Source organism: Ictidomys tridecemlineatus, chromosome 3, assembly GCF_052094955.1.
Source record: "Ictidomys tridecemlineatus isolate mIctTri1 chromosome 3, mIctTri1.hap1, whole genome shotgun sequence".
Taxonomy (NCBI): Eukaryota; Metazoa; Chordata; class Mammalia; order Rodentia; family Sciuridae; genus Ictidomys; species Ictidomys tridecemlineatus.
In genome coordinates, this window is record NC_135479.1 from 142,958,834 (window position 1) to 142,976,276 (window position 17,443).

Consider the following 17,443-nt stretch of genomic DNA (forward strand, 5'->3'; position numbering starts at 1 on the left):
CCTTCTGCGCTTGTGTGAAACTTCCCTGGCATACACACCCAGGATGGGGTTACGGGTCACACAGGCTAATCTCTCTGGCCTTCCACTGGAGGCTTCCTTCCTCCTCATCCTCCGCAGCACTTGGTACTGCCCAACTGTCTGGTTTTCGCCAGCTTGGTAGGCCCAAGGGGCACAGCGTTTAATGTATTCCCATTGGATCACCAGTAATTTGGGGGATCTTGTCACTTGCCCTTCGGCCCCGCTGGCTGCTCTAGGAATGAATGGCTCCTTTTCCCACAGGACTTCCTTTTTGTGTGTTGTGTGTGTTTACTCTGAGGAGTTCCTTATATATTTCTGGGTAATTGCAAATAACTCAGAATGGCACTTTGTGAATCTAGGGATCCTTCACCGAATAGACATTCTTAATTTTAAGGTAGACACATTGTTTTGTTTTGAAGTTTGTTGCTTTTTGATTTATTTGAAGTTAGTTAAGTTATTTTCATTTTCTTATGTTAGCTCACTTCTTTTCCTTTCACGTTGAGTCCGCAGAGTTCGGCTTGGTCCAGCTAGGACACCCTAGGCAGTGCCCTGGTTGGCCACTGTTCTGAGCGGTCCAGCACTGGTTCTCACTTGTTAATGCCAGGCTCTGCTGGTTGGAAAAGGTTAAACATCACCTTTAAACTATTTGATATGTACCTTTGTGTGTGAGACCAAGTTTTATTTTTTATCATAGAATGAGCCATTTTTCTCAGTTTTGTCTACTAAAAAAAAGCCATTAATCTTTCACTGATATGTGGTATGATAACCAGTGAGGTTTAGTCATTTAAAAATTAGCTATGGAAAAAATAACTTCTTAAAGTTTGTTTAATAAAAGGACACCTGGTCACATTTTAATCTTGCTTGTCTTCCTTTGCTTCTGAACACAGCTGAACACCAAGGGGCCGGAAACATCAGCAATTGTAATGGAGGAAGGTGATGGTGATGGAGACGTGCGGCCTTTCACTGCCCCATGACGTGGCCATACAAGACCAGTGAGTGACTAATGAGCTGGTGTGCACATCTGTGCATGTGTGTTTGAAAAACAACTCTTTGCATTTGACTTTCAGAGATAATTTCCAAAAGCCTTCAAGTTTAAAATGTTTTACTATGAGAAGATTAATTTAAGATTAAATTAAAGTTTTTACCTAAAGAGTCCTCATCAAAAATCACTTTTTTGAAAAATAAAAATCAATGGCTTCTTTAAAAGTTAGAATACTTATTTCACTGTTTTTTTTCTTTCCATGTTTTGTCCCCTTTTCCAGAGAGATCATCCATTACTGTTTTTTCTCTGTTTCATAATGTGGGTAACTCTGCTACCTAAAATTTAGATCTTTCCTCTTCCCCAGATTATGTACTTTATTTCTCATTTTGACATTTCTCTCACAGCCTTGATGGCATTCTAAAGACAGTTGAGAGTGAAATTCCTCCCCAGCTGAGGAGAATTTCAACAGTAATGGGCTCAGATGGAGCCAAGGAGAGAAGTACTAAGGGGGCTCGACTGTGATGTGGTGGCTCTGAGGACTGCCATTGGATTCTTATCTCATGACAGATAGCTGTGTTTTCTATATTCCTTACACCTGACTCTGAAGTGAAAGGGAGGGTAGGCATTATATTTGTGTAAAATGTTTTGAGACTGGATTAATGATAGATTATTGTAGTGGAAACTATCACAGTGAAATATAAAGATAGAAATGAAAACAACTTTAAATGCAATAGCATCAGTGAGTTGTGAGACAGTTTCAAGGGTTTTCATGATGTGTAATGAGGTTCTGATATAAAAAATCAACCCAGAAATCTATCTTCCAAAAGCTAAATAACAGCTTCCTCAAATATAGTAAAGTCAAATATAATTCTAGATGCCTGAATAAATAAATGTCTGTCCCTTATAAAAGTATCTTTCAAAGATAAAACCATTTAACTAAAAATAATAACAGTGGAGGCAGGAGATATGCATACATAAAATGACAATGAGAGCATCCAGGCCAAGAACAACCACCCTAAGAATCTTGTCCTGTGTGACATGGTGTGTCATGGGACGGTCGAGTGTGATCATTGAAAGATGCAAACATTCAATAAGAAGATGGAGTTTTACCTAATCACTAAGGAAAGAAAGAATAAAAAAGTGAAAAATGAGAGATGGAGCAACAGGAATGCTCCTGCATTGCTAGTGAGAGGCTCCACTCCAGATTAGGGTTTTTTCAGTTTCCCACAAAATAAAACATGACCTTACCACCTATGCCAGCAATGTGTTTCCAGGTATTTGCCCCCATGCATTGAGATGTGTCCACACAAAAACCTGTGCAAAATTTTTATAGCATCTTTATTCATATTTGCTAAATCTATAACAAGATGAGTTTCAAAAAGTGAATGTGAGGACTGTGTGGAGCTCAGTGGTAGAGCACATGCCTAGCCTGCTGAGACCCTGGGTTCCATTCCTAGCACCACAATATAAACAAAAGAAATCCAATGTATGTGCTACATCCATACAATAGAAATAGGATTCATGGATAAAAACTGAGATATCATAACACCAAAAGGCATGAAAGAATTTTGTGTTATCTATTTATTTATGATAGGAAAATAACTTGTATATTTGACTACATGGCTATGGCGTGGGCATATTATTCTCTGAAAGATCTTTTAAAGCATAGTGCTTAGTGGTGCCCTTCCATCTAAAGGGGCTAGATGCTCTCCAATTGCAAGTGTAGAGTGTGGGCTAGAAGTGTTCATCCATGCTAGGGCAGTGTCTAGCATGAATGTTTAGGACATCTCAAGTTTGAGGAGTTTTATAAAATCATTGATTGCAGGGAATGAGAGGTGTGAAGAGGATGAGTAGTAGGTTTTTAGGACAGTGAATTTATTCAGTATGATATTATAATGGTAGATACACAGGACAATATTCATTTTTCAAATCCCATAGAATTATATAATCCAATACAAAGAGTGAACTCTAATGTCTAAAGTGTCAGCTTTGGATTTTTTTTTATTGATTGTTCAAAACATTACAGAGCTCATGATATATCATCTTTTGTACATTTGACTCAATTGGGTTTTGAACTCCCATTTTTACCCCAAATACAGATTGCAGAATCACATCTGTTACATACTCACATTTTTACATAATGGCATATTAGTGACTGTTGTATTCTGCTACCTTTCCTATCCCCTACTGTCCCCCCTCTCCTCCCCTCCCCTCCCATCTTCCCTCTCTTCCTCCTCTGCTGCTGTTCAATTCTCTCCCTTTTTTCCCTCCCCCTTGTCCCTCATAACCTCTTATAATTTTGTGTATCATTGAAGGTCTCCTACCATTTCCATATGCTTTCCATTCTCTCTCGCTTTCTCTCCACCCATTCGTCTTTGTTTACTGTTAGTCTTTTCCTCATGCTCTTCCTTCCTGTTCTATTCTTAGTTGCTCTCTTTATATCAAAGAAGACATTTGGCATTTGTTTTTTAGGGCTTGGCTAGCTTCACTTAGCATAATCTGCTCTAATGTCATGCATTTCCTTGCAAATTCTATGATTTTGTCATTTCTTCGTGCTGCATACAACTCCATTGTGTCTAGATGCCACATTTTTTTTATCCATTCATCTATTGAAGGGCATCTAGGTTGGTTCCACAGTCTAGCTATTGTGAATTGTGCCGCTATAATCATTGATGTGGCCGTATCCCTATAGTGCGCTCTTTTAAGGTCCTCAGGGAATAGTCTGAGAAGGGCGATAGCTGGGTCAAATGGTGGATCCATTCCCAGCTTTCCCAGGAATCTCCATACTGCTTTCCAAATTGGCCTCACCATTTTGCAATCCCACCAGCATTGTACAAGTGTACCCTTTTCCCCACATCCTCGCCAACACTTATTGTTGTTTGACTTCATAATGGCTGCCAATCTTACTGGAGTGAGATGGTATCTTAGGGTGGTTTTGATTTGCATTTCTCTGATTGCTAGAGATGGTGAGCATTTTTTCATGTAGTTGTTGATTGATTGTATGTCCTCCTCTGAGAAGTGTCTGTTCAGGTCCTTGGCCCATTTGTTGATTGGGTTATTTTTTATCTTATTGTTTAATTTTTTGAGTTCTTTGTACATTCTGGGTATCAGGGCTCTATCTGAGGTGTGAGGGGTAAAAATTTGTTTCCAGGATATAGGCTGTCTATTTACCTCTTTTATTGTTTCTCTTGCTGAGAAAAAACTTTTTAGTTTAAGTAAGTCCCATTTGTTTATTCTTGTTATTAACTCTTGGGCTATGGGCGTCCTATTAAGGAATTTGGGGCCCGACCCCACAATATGTAGATTGTAGCCAACTTTTTCTACTATCAGACGCAGTGTCTCTGATTTGATATCTAGCTCCTTGATCCATTTTGAGTTAAGTTTTGTGGCTGGCGAGAGAAAGGGATTCAATTTCATTTTGTTGCATATGGATTTCCAATTTTCCCAGCACCATTTGTTGAAGATGCTATCTTTCCTCCATTGCATGTTTTTAGCCCCTTTATCAAATATAAGATCGTTGTAACTTTGTGGATTAGTCTCTGTGTCCTGTATTCTGTACCATTGGTCCACCTGCCTGTTTTGGTACCTGTACCATGCTGTTTTTGTTACTATTGCTTTGTAGTACAGTTTGAACTCTGGTATCGCTATACCTCCAGATTCACACTTTCTGCTTAGAATTGCTTTTGCTATTCTGGGTCTTTTGTTTTTCCATATGAATTTCAAGATTGTTTTATCTATTTCTACAAAAATGTCATTGGGATTTTGATTTGGGTCGCATTAAACAGTAGAGAACTTTGGGTAATATCGCCATTTTGATGATGTTAGTCCTGCCTATCTATGAACAGGGTACATTTTCCCATCTTCTGAGATCTTCTTCTATCTCTCTCTTTAGGGTTCTGTAGTTTTCATTGTATAAATCTTTCACCTCTTTTGTTAGGTTGATTTCCAAGTATCTTATTTTCTTTGAGGATATTGTGAATGGAGTGGTTTTCCTTATTTCCATTTTAGAGGTATTGTTGCTGATATACAGGAATGCCTTTGATTTATGCGTGTTGATTTTATAACCTGCCACTTTGCTGAATTCATTTATTAACTCTAGCAGCTTCTTTGTAGACCCTTTTGGGTCTGTTAAGTATATTATCATGTCATCTGCAAATAGTGATAATTTAATTTCTTCTTTTTCTATTTTTATGCCTTTAATTTCTTTTGTCTGTCTAATTGCTCTGGCTAGTACTTCAAGAACTAAATTGAATAGAAGTGGTGATAGAGGGCATCCCTGTCTTGTTCCAGATTTTAGAGGGAATGCCTTCAATTTTTCTCCGTTTAGGATGATGCTAGCCTGAGGTTTAGCATATATAGCTTTTACAATGTTGAGGTAAGTTCCTGTTATCCCTAGTTTTTCTAGTGTTTTGAACATAAAGGGATGCTGTACTTTGTCGAATGCTTTTTCTGCATCTATGGAGATGATCATATGGTTCTTGTCTTTAAGTCTATTGATGTGGTGAATAACATTTATTGATTTCCGTATATTGAACCAGCCTTGCATCTCAGGGATGAATCCTACTTGATTATGGTGCACAAGTTTTCTGATATGTTTTTGTATTCCATTCGCCAGGATTTTATTGAGAATTTTTGCATTTAAGTTCATTAGAAATATTGGTCTGTAGTTTTCTTTCTTTGAAGTGTCTTTGTCTGGTTTTGGGATCAGAGTGATGTTGGCCTCATAGAATGAATTTGAAAGAGCTCCTTCTTTTTCTATTTCTTGAAATAGCTTGAGAAGTATTGGTATTAATTCTTCTTTGAAGGTTTTGTAGAACTCCGCTCTATACCCATCCAGTCCAGGGCTTTTCTTGGTTGGTAGTCTTTTGATGGCTTCTTCTACTTCTTCCTTTGTTATTGGTCTGTTTAAATTGTGTGTGTCTTCCTGTCTCAATCTAGGCAAATCATTTGCCTTAAGAAATTTATCGATATCTTCACTATCTTCTATTTTATTGGAATATAGTGTTTCAAAATACTTTCTAATTATCTTCTGTATTTCTGTAGTGTCTGTTGTGATATTGCCTTTTTCATCCCGTATGTTAGTAATTTGACTTCTCTCTCTTTTTCTTTTCGTTAGCATGGCTAAGGGCTTGTCTATCTTATTTATTTTTTCAAAGAACCAACTTTTAGTTTTATCAACTTTTTCAATGTTTTTTTTGTTTCAATTTTGTTGATTTCTGCTTTAATTTTAATTATTTCTTGTCTTCTACTACATTTGCTGTTGTTTTGCTCTTCCTTTTCTAGGTTTTTGAGGTGTAGTGTGAGTTCATTTATTTGTTGGTTTTTTCTTTTTTTGAGGAAAGAACTCCAAGAAATGAATTTCCTTCTTAAAACTGCTTTCATTGTGTCCCATAGATTCCGGTATGTTGTGTCTGTGTTATCATTTGACTCTAAGAATTTTTTCATTTCCTCCTTTATGTCTTCTATAACCCATTGATCATTCAATAACATATTGTTTATTTTCCATGTGATGTATTTTTTCCTTCCTTCTTTTATCATTGATTTTCAATTTCATTCCATTATGATCAGATATGGTGCATGGTATTACCTCCACGCCTTTATATTTACTACGAGTTGCCTTATGGCATAATATATGGTCTATCTTTGAGGAGGATCCATGTGCTGCCGAGAAGAACGTGTATCCACTTGATGATGGTTGATATATTCTAAATATGTCAGTTAAGTCTAGGATATTGATTGTGCTGTTGAGTTCTATAGTTTCTTTAATCAGTTTTTGTCTAGAGGATCTGTCTAATGGCGAGAGAGGTGTGTTGAAGTCACCCATAATTATTGTGTTGTGGTCTATTTGACTCTTGAACGTGAGGAGAGTTTGTTTTATGAACGTTGCAGCTCCATTGTTTGGTGCATACAAATTGATAATTGTTATGTCTTGTTGGTGGATGGTTTCTTTTAACAGTATATGGTGTCCTTCTTTATCCTTCTTGATTAATTTAGGTTTGAAGTTGATTTTATTCAATATGAGTATGGCCACTCCTGCTTGCTTTTGAGGGCCATGTGAGTGGTATGATTTTTCCCAACCTTTAACCTTCAGCCTGTGTATGTCTTTTCCTATCATATGAGTCTCCTGAAGGCAACATATTGTTGGATTTGTTTTTTTGATCCACGTTACTAGCCTATGTCTCTTGATTGGTGAGTTTAGGCCATTAACATTTAAGGTTACAATTGAGATATGATTTGTACTTCCAGTCATGCTTCTTTATTGATTTATTTTAGTTTGGCTAGTTTTACTTTTTGGTTATTTTCCTCCCCCTTTACTGTGATACCTCCTGCTGTTAGTTTTGGGCACTATTTTTCAATTTCTCTTCTTGTAGTATTTTGCTCAAAATGCTTTGCAGTGCTGGTTTTCTGGCTGCGAATTCTTTTAGCTTTTGTTTATCGTGAAAGATTTTAATTTCATTGTCAAATCTGAAGCTCAATATTGCTGGATACAGTATTCTTGGTTGGAATCCATTATTTTTCAGCGTTTGAAATACATTGTTCCAGGATCTTTTCGCTTTCAAATTCTGTGATGAGAAATCAGTCTTTAACCTAATTGGTTTACCCCTGAATGTAATCTGCCTCTTTTCTCTCGTAGCCTTTAATATTCTCTCCTTGTTCTGTATGTTGGCTATCTTCATAATTATATGTCTTGGAGTTGGTCTATTATGGTTTTGAATGTTTGGGCTCCTGTAGGCTTCCAGGATTTGGCAATCCATTCCATCTTTCATCTCTGGGAAGTTTTCTAGAATTATTTCATTTAATATGCTGTCCATTCCTTTGGTTTGAATCTCTGAGCCTTCTTCTATCCCGATGACTCTCAAATTTGTTTTTTTTATGACATCCCATATCTCTTGAATAGATTGCTCGTGGGATTTAAGCATCTTTTCTGTGTTGAGTATATTTTTTTCAAGTTGATAAACCTTGTCTTCATTATCTGATATTCTGACTTCTACTTGATCAAGTCTATTTGTAATATTCTCATTTGAGTTTTTAATTTGGTTTATAGTTTCCTGCAATTCTAGGATTATTGTTTGATTTGTTTTTTAAGATCTCTATCTCCTGGGTGTGGAGGGTGGCTATTGGGAACCCCGGCACTCTATTGTTTTGTTTCTGTTGTGGTGGATAGAACTGTACCGATTCCTTCCCCCTCTGAAATCCTGTACTCAGCCCGGGGGTCAGTGCGGGCTTGGCAGGCGAGATTCCACCTAATCGCAGCCACTTTTCTCCCTGCTTGCTAATTAATCGCTTCTCTGCAGCTCCATGCCTTCTGTAGCCACGGGGCAGGCCGTGCGAATCAGTCAGCCCAGATCTCCGGAGTCACACAGTTGGCTATTGGGATCCCTGGCACTGTATTGTTTTGATTTTTTCTGCTTGCCCCTCCCCCAGCGCTGGCTACACAGGTTTCATTTTGGCTGCTAATGGGAGGGGGAGTTGAAGGTCAGGTGTCTCTCGTTTTCCCCTAGTCTTTATGCAGGCTCACTCTGACACTCCCTCCCCCGGAAAGCCTAGGAGAGATTTTATGCGAATTCCCCGAAGTCTGGGGGATGAGCTGAGTGACACACACCTGTTTTATTGTTGCAATCTGTTGGAGAGTGGTGGTGGATACTTCAGTTCTCCAAGATGGTGGCTGCTGATTGCCTTGGTGGAGTGTACCCTGTGGGGGATAGGACTGTACCGCTTCCTTCCCCGTCTGAAATCCTGTACTCAAGCCAGGGGGTCAGTGCGGGCTTGGCTGGCGGGATTCCACGGAGTTGCAGCCACTTATCTCCCTGCTTGCTAATTAATCACTTCTCTGCGGCGCCACACTTTCTGTAGCCGCGGGGCAGGCTGCGAGAATCAGTCAGCCTGGATCTCTGGGGTCACACAGTTGGCTATTCTCAGCTTTGGATTAATAGAAATACATCCGTATTTGTTCATTTGAGGTAGAGTGCTTGCTTGGCATGCACAAGCGCCATGGTTCAAGCCCCAGCACCTCCAAAAAAACAACAAAAGTGTATTAATATATAGATTTGTATCCACAATAGGTATCATTGTAAGTATACTGTACTGTAATGCAAGATATCAATAAGAAAATGAGGAGCCAACATGGGAACATTTCATGTCACAAGCAACTCAGCGAGGATCTCTATTGTTTGCTCACTTTTTATACCTAAAATTTATACTAAAGAATCCATTAATTAGAAATAATTTCACTACTAGAAACTTAAACAATAAAAACAACTGTTTTCCAAACAGCTTATAAAAGTTATGGTTGTAACTAAGAGAGGTTTGTGGCAGGTATTAAAATACTTGTTGTTTAAGTCAATTGTATTTATAAGTAGTCTTCAGGCCTTAGTTGAAAGAACATAAAACGTTTTGCTTCTAAATTATGCACTTTTTGTTTCCTCTCTTTGGCAGCACCTAGTCCCGAACATGGCAAAAGTGCTCACAAGTTAACTCCTCACATCTTGGCAGCCAAGGAGGTTCTCCAGAAAAGCTATGAATGGCAACCTACTCTTTTAATATTCTGGAAAGGAAAATGTTAAAAATTTTAATAATTAAAGTGTTCTTTGTTTTAAAGGACTGGTACCATTAAATTCGCCATTTTAGCCCTGTTAAGTAGACAACTCAGAGGCATTAATTACACTCACAATATTGTACAAACTTCTGTTTCCAGCACACTTTTGTCCCTCCAAACAGAAACTCTGTCACCATGTAAGTAAGAACTCCCATTCCTCCTCCTCTACCCCTGGCTGCCACCATTCTGTTTTCTTTTCTTTTATTTGTTCTAATTAGTTATACATGGCAGTAGAAGGCACTTTCACACATCATACACAAATGGAGTATAGCTTCTCATGTTTCTTGTTGTACGTGATATAGCATCACATCAGTCATGTGGTCACACATGCACTTAGGGCAGTAATGTCTACTCTTCTTCCTACCCCAGACCTGGCTCCCCTCCTTTCCCTCCCCACTGCCTAATCCAAAGTAACTTTATTCTTCCATAGCCACACTCCTTATTGTGAATTAGTGTCAAAATATCAGAGAAAACATTTAAACTGTGGTTTTTGGAATTGGCCTATTTTTCTTACTCTGATATTCTTAACTTCCACTCATTTACTGGCATATGTCATCACTTTGTTCTTCTTTAAAACTGAGTAATATTCCATTGTGCATATTGACCACATTTTCTTTATCTGTTCGTCTATTGAAGTACACGTAAGTTGGTTCCATAGTAAAACTCTTGTGAGTTGAGCTACTTTATAGCATTGATGTGGCTGCATCACTGTAGTATGCTGATTTTAAGTCTATTGGAAATAGATTGAGAAGTGGGATAGCTGGGTCAAATGGTGGTTTCATTCCAAGTTTTCTGAGGAATCTCCATACTGCTTTCCATGATGATTACATCAATTTGCAGTCCCAACAGCAATCTATGAGTGTGTCTTTTCCCTCACATCCTCACCAACATTTATTTTTGCATATGCAGTAAGTCAGGAGAAACCTGAATGACAACATTTTAACTTCTCAATCAAAGAGCATCATGCTAACTGAATGATCAAAGTTCAACATTACCTATACTGGACAACAGATGTTAAGTTTCCCACCCCCTACTCCATGAAATAAGTATCATCTGTCCAATTCTTGTAGAAAATGTTTTGCCTAAAACAGATCATGAGGAGGCAATCAGCAACATTCAAATTCTGCAAAACAACTGTTCAGGACACTTCCACAATGTCAGTGCTGTATAAAAAACAAATGTCAGAAAACCATTATAGATTACAAGATTCTAAAGAAAAATGACAACAAAATGTAACATGTGATCCTTGATCATATCCTGTATATTTAAAAAATCCAGCTATAATGGATTTAGGAAAATTTGAATATGGACTATATACCTTGATAGTAGTTTCATATCAATATCAACTTTCCTCAAAGTGATATTAGTATGGTGGTACAAGAGAATTTTCCTATACATAGCAAAATATTACAATTGATGAATTTAGCTGAATTCATATGGGTGTCATGCTAATCTCCATTTTTGCTTGACATCATATACATATAGAAAAGTATACAGATTATGGTGTACATCATTTTACTGTTCTTGAAACTTTCCTATGGGATTGAACATTTTAAATAGCATTTAGTGAACAAAAAAAGCAGTGTTCAGAGACAAAGTTCTACATAGTCTGAGTTAGTTGCACATACCTAAGCACACAGACACTAAAACTAACTTTGCTTCTACCAGATGGCTCTTCTACTTGGGTCAGTGCTCTGAGGACAAGGTAAATTGCTTTGCCTCTTACTAGCCCTTGCCTCAAGCCTCAAAAATCTCTGGGAAGTAAAACAGTGAAACATCACAGGTCCACTCCACTATGTCTTGTGGAAGCTTTCTACCATAGACAGAATTCTCCATAGCCCAGGAGAGGAGTTACTCCTAGGATTGTTTACCACATGGAGATTTTCTTAGCCAGGTGTGTGTCCCTCCTGCACCCCAGTGCCCTACCTGAGGGACAGGGCTGGCAAATTTGCAGAAGTCAGGGAGCTCAAAAGCAATCCTGATTTCTTCCTTTTGAAAATTCACGTGTTGGAAGTTCTCTGGTGGGCTGAGATGACCAAGTGTGGGGTCAGCTGGCAGGAAAGCACTCCAAGTCGCTCCTTCCACCTCCCTACAAGCTCCCCTGGAGAGGCCAGGAGAAGCAGCATATGCAGTCAGAAAACAAAAGGAGCCCAGTCTTCCCCAAGTGTGGGCTCCCTGCACTGGTTGGTGTGAAAGACTGAGGGGAAGCAGGGGGTCTCCTCAGGCAGGACCCTGTGGGTTTCTTCCTTCCCCTCTTTTGCCAGCACCAAGCTCCTAAAAGCAAAGAGAGCTGGAGAGAATTCTTGGGCAAACCCAGTGGGAAGTCCTGAAGGAAACAACATTTCCCGTGAACTTGCCTGTGGGGTGGCACAGTGATTAGTTAGAACTTTACAAACAGATGCGGGCATATTTGTCTTCCAAGCTGGTAAAGCAAGTTTTAGTGTAGCAGGGCTCAAAGTCATTTTAAAGTCAAATGTTATCAGTCTATTCCCCATCTGCCAATCATACACCCATGCACTCAGAGCAAGCACATATGTTCAAATGCTCAGTTGCCTGTCTCCCCCCCCCCTGCCATCTCTCCATGCTTTGCCTTCCTCCCAGGTGGACAGGCTGTGGAAGTACTGACTGTGCCCAGTGAAAGACAGGAAGACAAGTCTGAAAGAACCTGGAGCTTGCTCTAATAACTTGGCTTCTCCTTCAAAGAGCCTTCTAAACTCCCTCCACTCCTTTCCTCCCACTGAATGAAGAACTGTAGAGTTCAGATTTTGCATAAAATTCTTGTTCTATTAAAAAAAATCTGTCCTCTCTTATTCGTAAAGCAATCCAAGAGATGGATTATGCATTTGATTGAATTGGTTGGATTTTTTTGTCAGGTCTCTGAGACAGAACAAACATTTTAAGTAAAATCACACATTCAAATTTTGTTTGTATAGGCCAGTTTCACCTGGAAAAGTCAGAATGTTACTAAGAATATTTTGTTCCATCTTCAAAGTGGTGAAGTATTTGGAGGCCAGTACTCAGGGTTGTGAATTCTTCCCTCAATTTCATTATTTCATTTGAGCTTCTTTATAGCAATGTAAATATATGTATTTCAACAGTCCATCCCCGACAACAGCAAATTGTACAATTTTACTCTTGACAACATCTCTATGGCACTGACTAGAAAGGGTTTATGTTTACCCTGGGAAGAATATCAATTAAAAGTCAAATGTTCTCAAAACTCTTTACACTTATGTTGGAGCTAAATAGCACAAGAGCTACCAGAATTCTTCCTGCTACTAATATCATGGTTTCATTGTAAGACCAGGCACAGTATGTAGAAATAAATTTCACTAGCAAAGGTAGGTCCCTCTCTAACAATATATATATATATTTCAACATAGAAGATAATCCTAGAAGAAGATAATGCCTGCATTCCAGCTATGGGGCTGCCCTGAGCAGCAGAGTGATAGAAGGGGATCTTGTCAACTGCCCAAAACTTTTCCCATGCCAGGTTCCATCAAACAGAATCCTGAGGGCAGCATATGTGGCCTGGATGTATGAAAGGACGTTTCAAATGCCCTGGTGCCCACATTGCTCCTCCCACTGCCCACCCAAGACCAACTACTGTCCCTATTGTAACATCTTTGTGGACATGAGTGTTCCACCTCCCTGTCCACTCACCAACCCATCCCTGGACACCTGGTCAGGACCAGGAAACTCACAGCTTAAGTGGGCCACAGGTGGGTATGAGACCATCTTCCCAGTCTGCTAAAAGTGGCTCCCAGCCACTCTTGCTCACTTCCATCTGTTATGCCTCCAGTTCTGCACCTGTCCTGGGAGGCTGGCCTTGCTTGCACAGGTGCTGACATGCAAAGGGCATCCCCTCTGTGCTGAGCCTGGTGGAGTCAGGGGGAGGAAAGGCAGTGACTGTGCCCTCCCCTGGCTTGTTGATATTAGATTCCCAGCCCTTTTTGCTGACTGCTGCCCGGTCCTGGGGATCATTGCATGTCTTGGTCTGGGTGTCCCAGTTGGAGGGTTTTCTGGTTCTGAGTGTGTTTGTCTTATGTGCCCACCCTGCTCGGGTTCACAAGTGCAGGCGGCTGGTTGGGCAAGGGTGTTTTTTTCATCCTCACCCAGTATCTGAGAAAACAGAGGCCCAGAGTTTTTATGTCCTGCTCCAAGTGACACCAGGCAGGTCTTGTCTCTAAAAACCTCGCTCAGAACAGATGACCTGATGTGCTATGGGGCTATGTGCCCTAACCATGGAAACGCCAGGTTGTCCTTGAGATGAGAACCTGTGTGGAGGGCCAAGTGCAGGCAGCCTAGAGGGCTGAGTTGGGGAAGACCTGAGCATTTGGGGGTGATGGAAGTCAGGTCAGATAGACCCTCGAGGTCTGCCTCCTCTCCCCTAGGAGTTGGACCACCACTGTGGGCAGGTGAGCAACAGCTTGGGGTATCTGAACATCTGGCTGTTCCTGCTGCTACTTGTGTCCCTTTGCCTGTACCTGGGTGCCCTGCTGGTGATGTCCAAGGCCTTCCTTGTGGCCACCACAGTGATGTCATTATCCTTGGACAAAGCCATGGCTAGCCACACAGTCCCAAGGGCCCACACTGGGAATAGCATTCCTACAGAGTATTTATACATTCACCAATTAAAGGATTTTTCATTGTATCTAGTTTTTCCACAGTGTTTTAGTTTTGTTTTGTTTGTACCAGGGATTGAACCCAGGGGTGCTTAACCACTGAGCTGCATCTCTGATCCATCTGCCCCCTTTATTTTTCTTAAAGGTTTTTTTTTTCTTTTGACTCAGGGCCCCATTGAATTGCTTAGAACCTTGCTAATTTGCTGAGGCTGGCTTTGAACTTGCAATCCTCCAGTCTTAGCCTCCCAAGTGGCTAGAACTTAGGCACCGGCCACTGTGCCTAGCTAGTTTTTCACAGCTATAAAGAAACCTGCTACAAACACTTGTGTACAGGCATGAGAACCTTAAGTTTTTATTTCGGTTGGGTCAATTCTTAGGGGTGGCATTGCTGAGTCATAAGGTAACTGTAGGTGGAACTCTGTAGAAAATTGCCAAATTTTTCTTTCAAAATCACTGTACCATTCCTAATTTCTACCAGCAAAGTATGAAAAAATTCCAATTGTTCCACATCCTCACCAACATTTCATACTGTCATTTGTTCTTGTTTTGTTTTCTCTTTTTATGGAAGCCTTTCTAATAAATGAGTAGTGGCATCTCATTTAAGCTCCAGGTTATGTTTTCCTAATGAGCAATGATGTTGAGCTTATTTTTATGTCTTCTTGTCCATTGGTAGGTCTTTGGCAAAGTGTTGTCTCCAATGTACTTCTCTTTTAAAAAATTTTGTTTTCTTTCCTTACTAAGTTATAAGAGTTGTGTACACTGGGTTGAGATCTATGTTTTCCAATATTTTCTTGCAATCTGTGGCTTTTCATTCAATTTTCTTCATAGCATCTTCCGAAGAACAGAAGTTCTTAGTGGTGTTGTTTTTCCAGTTCTGGAGATCGAATCGAGGTGCTCTGCCACAGAGTGTTGTTATTTATTCTACTTGGAAAATGATGTCCTCTGTGAGGAACAGTTTTATTTCCTTCTTTCCAACATGTGTGTTTTTATTTCTTTTTCTTCTTAGTGTTGACTAGGAATGATAGGAGTGGGCATCTCTGCCGTGAGATTCCTTTAGTATGGCATTCGCTTGATTAAAGGCTCTTTCAGGAAGACTGGTGGGCAGCATCAGTGGGGGAGGTGAAGCTGCAGACCCTGAGTCAACTGAAAAGACAGAGGAGCCTGTCTGCTCATCACCTCCCATCCTTTTAGTCAGCACCCCACCACTGCCATATGTGGTTCCCTCCCCCCTGTGACTCCTGTGCTTGGCCCTTATTCCTCAGCCCTGTGGTCTGCCTGTCTTCTCCTCTCTCCAGCTTCACTCCATCATTGAGTTTGCCTGGCAGCCGTTTTTTTTCCTCCATCCTGTGGTTCTTCCAGCCCCAGGTCAGGCCATAGGCCCTTCCTCCTCTGATCAGAATGAGGCCCTCCATGTCCAGGATCACTATTTTCAAGGGACCTAAGTGTGGTCTGCCCTCTGGGGTTCCCCAGTCAGGGCTCCTTTCCATTATTGGCAGCACGATCTCAGGCAGTGATCCCATGCTCCACCTTCACTCTCTTTCTACTCTGCCCCCTGTCTGCAACTCCTCCTGGAGTCCCTTGCTTGGTGGTTGGTGGCAAGGACTCTGGAGCCAGACCTCATAAGTCCAAATCACAGCTCTAGAACTAAGCAGCAGGGAGACCTTGGGTAGCTACGTAGCCCCTGGTCACTCAACTTTTCTATCTGTAAAACAGGGAATTGTGGGATAATTTATGTAAACCACATAGAACAGTGTCTGTACCAGAAAGTGCCCTGTGGGCTGAATACAGACCACAATGTATGTTGATGAGGATGTGGGGGAAAAGGTACAGTCATACACTGCTGGTGGGACTGCAAATTGGTGCAACCTAATCTAGAAAGCAGTATGGAGATTCCTTAGAAAACTTGGAATAGAACCACCATTTGACCCAGCTTTCCCTCTCCTAGGTCTATACCCAAAGGACTTAAAATCAGCATATTACAAGGACACAGCCACATCAATATTTATAGCAGCTCAATTCACAATAGCTAAACTGTGGAAACAGCCTGGATGCCCATCAATAGATGAATGGATAGAGAAACTGTGGTATATATACCTAATGGAAGATTACTCAGCATTAAAATAGAATAAAATTATGACATGTGCAAGTAAATGAATGGAGTTAGAGAATACCATGCTAAATGAAGTAAGCCAATCCCAAAAATCCAAAGGCTGAATGTTCTCTCTGATAAGGAAAAATGGAGAAACTTTGATGGGGCAAAGGGGAGGCAGAGGTAAGGAGGGGGCATGGGGGTAGGAAAGATGGTGGAATGAGATAGACATCATTACCCTAGGTACATGTTATGAATGCACATATGGTGTGACGCTACATTAGATACAACCATAGAAATATAAATTTGTGCTGCAGTTGTGTACAATGAATTAAAATGCATGGTGCTATGATATATACCTAATTAAAAATACCAAACAAAAAAAGAAACCCTAAGGCTAGCATGGTCTGCTCCAAAGCTCAATAGACCTGGTAGTTATGATTCTACTACCACTCCTGACCTTTTTCCATGACCCAATGCATGTCATTCCTTCTTCTTGTGCTACAACAGAAATTGACATAAAATTTGGAGGTAGACTGTGACCCAAACATTACTTCATTCTCAGTAGAAACACAACTGACCAAGAGAAATCTGAAAAAAATATTCAACATTACTAATCCTTAGAGAAATGCAAATTAAAATCATAATGAGATACCCTCCCACACCTATTAGAATGGCTATTATCCAAAAGACAAAAGAACCAGTGGCACATGCATTCATCCCAGTAACTCAGGAGGCTGAGGAGGGAGGATTATAAATTCAAGGTAAACCTCAGCAACTTAGTGAGACCTGATCTCAAAATAAAAAGTAAAAAGGTCTCTGGATGGCCATCAGGGCTAAAGTACCCCTGGGTTCAACCCCCAGTATAAATAAAAGAAAAAGAAAGAAAGACAAAAGATATTAAGTACTGGTCTGGATGTGGACAAACTAGAATTCTTGTACTATGTTTGGGGGAATGTAAATTAGTACAGTCATTATGGAAATAAGTATGGGAAGTTTCTTTAAAAAATTAAAAATAGAGGGGCTTAGATGTGGCTCAAGCGGTAGCGCGCTCACCTGGCATGCATGCGGCCTGGGTTCGATCCTCAGCACCACATACAAAAAAAGATGTCGTGCTTGCCGAAAACTAAATA

General features: G+C 40.2%; 1 protein-coding gene across 4 annotated transcripts in view; it reads left to right on the top strand.

The window, feature by feature from the left end:
* The window catches only part of LOC144376395 (palmitoyltransferase ZDHHC19-like), a 51,998-nt gene that overhangs the window by 32,468 nt on the left and 2,087 nt on the right, over nucleotides 1-17,443 (top strand). For 2 of the 4 annotated variants that reach the window (XM_078044017.1, XM_078044019.1), the window contains exon 14: nucleotides 906-1,010. In XM_078044017.1, the coding sequence (XP_077900143.1) occupies nucleotides 906-992 (87 nt within the window). In that variant the 3' untranslated portion in view covers nucleotides 993-1,010. Of the gene's footprint in view, nucleotides 1-905; nucleotides 1,011-9,436; nucleotides 9,599-17,443 lie in introns of those variants that run through there. The other 2 variants (XM_078044018.1, XM_078044020.1) reach the window with 2 other exon arrangements.